The 3,296-nt window shown below is 46.7% G+C and overlaps 1 protein-coding gene across 1 annotated transcript; it reads right to left on the bottom strand.

The window, feature by feature from the left end:
* Nucleotides 1-306: 306 nt before the first annotated feature.
* Rpsal1 (ribosomal protein SA like 1) lies at nucleotides 307-775 on the bottom strand. Its single transcript, XM_039092569.2, has one exon. It carries the CDS (start codon nucleotides 773-775, stop codon nucleotides 401-403), a length of 375 nt encoding a protein of 124 aa, XP_038948497.1. The 3' UTR covers nucleotides 307-400.
* Between the last annotated feature and the right edge of the window lie 2,521 nt (nucleotides 776-3,296).

Genomic DNA, 3,296 nt, shown 5'->3' with positions numbered 1-3,296 from the left:
TCACTAAATGTTATTCCCTGAGGTGGAGAGGCAATCTAAGGGCATTTACTTTCTGGTATTTTCAGCTTATTGTGTATACCTCTGGGGCAAAGGAATGCACGGAAGCTTGATTATGAAGGCGGGTGAGCTTTAGGAAGGTTCCGGGTGGTGTCTGCTCTATCACAGAGGGCAGGGAGAAACGAAAGCCTTGGCAAGTGCTCTGATCTGCTGAAGCAAGCCTTACCTGAAGCCAAAATCTGGAATTTTCATTTACCTTTTCAAAAATAATGGTTTGGCCGAGTTTTCCAGCTTTTGCAATGTAATTAATTTTTCTTTTCTTTTCTTTTTTTTTTTTCCAGCTTTCAGAAACTTTATTTTCCTTCCACCTTTTTTCCCTTGGTTCAGGCACCTGCAGAGCAGCTCAGGACCACTCAGTGGTGGCTCCAACCCACTCAGTGGCCTGTGCTGTGGGAGCTGCTGACCAGTCCTCAGTGGCTGGCTGTGCACTCCAGTCTTCCGTGGGGAACTGCTGGATGGGCATAGAGGGCACCTGCACACCCTCAGACCCGTCGGCCACCTCAGGCTGAGCAGCAGTGAACTCAGGTGCTGGTGCAGTCCATTCACCCTGGAATTCCTCCTTGGTCACAGCCTTCTCGGGAGCAGCCTGCTCCTCCTTCTCAATCTCCTCTGGGTCCCTATAGAAGTAAAGATCAGGCATAACCTCCCATGGGTGCTCCCGGGAGATGGTTCCTCGCATGCGGATTGTTGCCATTGAGAACCCTGCCGTCAGCGTCATCTCCTCCAGGAACACTGGCCACCGAGCTGTGCTGAAGTTTGCCGCTGCCACAGGAGCCACTCCAATTGCTGGCCAATTCACACCTGGGACCTTCACTAACCAGATCCAAGCAGCCTTCAGGGAGCCATGGCTTCTAGTGGTGACCGATCCCCGGGCTGACCACCAGCCTCTCACAGAGGCCTCTTACGTCAACCTGCCCACCATTGCTCTGTGTAACACAGATTCTCCCCTGTGCTATGTGGACATTGCCATCCCATGCAACAAGGGAGCTCACTCAGTGGGTCTCATGTGGTAGATGTAATTAATTTCTAATTCATTCCTTCCCTAAAATTGTTCTCACAACCAAATAGATTCTGCAGGACTTCACAATCAGGAAACAGGGCATGTGAGTAAACCAAGCCATCATTTTCTTTCTGCGACCAGAGTGTAGGGGTGAAAAAGTGAGGGACCACATAGGCTAGTGGCTAATTTCTCTTTATAACATAAAGGGCCAACCTAGCAAAGCATCCTAAATGGGGATTTGACTGTGCTGTGTGTTTGAATGAGAATGGTCTCTGTATTAGTCAGTGTCCTCTAGAGTCGTAGAATATATTAGGTAAATCTTTCTCTCTTTATAAATTTCCTATAGGTATAATATAATATACAATATATTATATACATATACTATATAATTATATATAATATACAATATATATTAGTCTGCAGTCCAACTGAAATATATGGAATGGTTTTTAGGCTGCAGACAAACTAATCCAACGATGGCTAACTATAAATGAGAATCCAAGAATCTAGCAGTTTTTCAGTCCCACAGGCTGGGCGTCTCAGCTGGTCTTCTCTATATGTTGCAATCTCACGATTGACATAGACTCGAAAGCCAGTGAAGAAATAGCTGTGCTAGCAAGGAGAAGGCAAACAGGCAAAGAGCAAAACTTCCTTTTTCTATGCCTCATAGAGGCTTCCATCAGAAGGTATAATCCAGATTAAAGGCACATCTCCCTGCCTCACGATCTGGATTAAAAGCATGTGTCATCCTGCTTCAAGATCCAGATTACAGGTGTGTCCCCATTTCTGGATTGCAGTTCATTCTGGACATAGTGAAAGCTGACCATCAAGAATAGCCATCAGAGCCCCTCCCACCCCACCCCACCCCCCGACCCAAAGGCTCATATATTTGATCACTCTATCCCGGTAGAACTGTTACTAGGCAGTTTGGCTTCGTTGAAGGAGGTGTGTCGCTTGGGGCAGACTTTAAGTGTCAAAAGACTCTAGCTGTTCCCAGTTAGCTCTCTCTCCCAGTACCTATGTCTCAAGATGTGATCTCTCAGCCGCTGCTCCAGCACCATGCCTGCCTGCCTGCCTCCTCACCATAATGGTCATGGACTCTCACTCTCTGAAACCATCAGCCCCCAATAAACTCTTTCTTCTATAAGTTGCCTTGGTCATGTTGTCTCTTCATTGCAATAGAAAGGTTACTAAGACAGAAGTTGATACCAGGAGTGGGGTACTGCTTCAGCAGGCCAGCCCATGCTGGCTTCTGAGGGAATGTGGAAGACAATGAGACTTGGGACTAGGAAAGTGCTTAAATACTATTAACTGGGCTTAACGGGCCATCCTATTAGGGGCCTGGAAGATAATATTGAAAGCAATGTGAACTATAGAGGTTTCAGAAGAGGAAATTATTAACAACTGGAATAGAAATCACTTTTGTGGTATTTTGGCAAAGGATGCAGCCGATTCCCTGCCCCCAACCCCCACCACATATTCTAAGAATCTGTCTATGGCTAAGTGGAAAAATCCTGGAGTAATTTCCTTGGCAAAAGAAAATTTCAAGACAGCCTAATATTGACTCTTTTATGTGGTGATTGGTAACTACTCTTACGCAATTCTGCAATTAAAAAAAAAAACAGGCTTGGCAAAAATAAATATCAAATGTACAGCGAAACAGAATGCCAAGAAATGCAATGCTGGAGTCAAGGCTCCTGCTGAAAGAGGTCAGGAGAGACCTGCTGAGACATGGAATAAAAGGAGGGGAGCCCTTGGGGCAGCACCCCACACAGCTAAACCTCCAACTTACAAAAAGCAAAGGCCCAGAGAATATTCTGCCTCTAAAAAGCAACAACACAGTAAGACATATGCAAATGCAATTCAAGGAGGGGCCAAGCTCCATCATGCCCACCTGGACAGCTGAACTTGGCCTCAAACTTGAAGGGTCAGGCAGGCGACTCTGGCATCAAAATCATGAAGGATACACAAGTACAGGGGCTGTGGAGTCCTGAGAGGGTAAGGGGGGCTGCTGAGGTCAGGTGTGTGGCAAAGGAGTCCAGCTGGCAGCTCAGAGAAGCCATTGTAAGAAGATGTGAAAGTAAAGCCTGGGTTCTGTTAGAGACCCCAGGAGCCAGAGGAGCAAGAGCCTTGGGATATCTATCAAGGAGAGCTGCAGACAGGGAGTGGACCCAGCCCGAGAGAAAATTATATTACAGTCAGTCAAGATGGAGGAATGGAGCCCTCTAAGGCCTTGGGC

The sequence above is a fragment of the Rattus norvegicus genome, chromosome 14, assembly GCF_036323735.1.
Source record: "Rattus norvegicus strain BN/NHsdMcwi chromosome 14, GRCr8, whole genome shotgun sequence".
Lineage (NCBI taxonomy): Eukaryota > Metazoa > Chordata > Mammalia > Rodentia > Muridae > Rattus > Rattus norvegicus.
The sequence above is the reverse complement of the archived record's forward strand: the minus strand, read 5'-3'. Positions and strand labels throughout refer to the sequence as shown.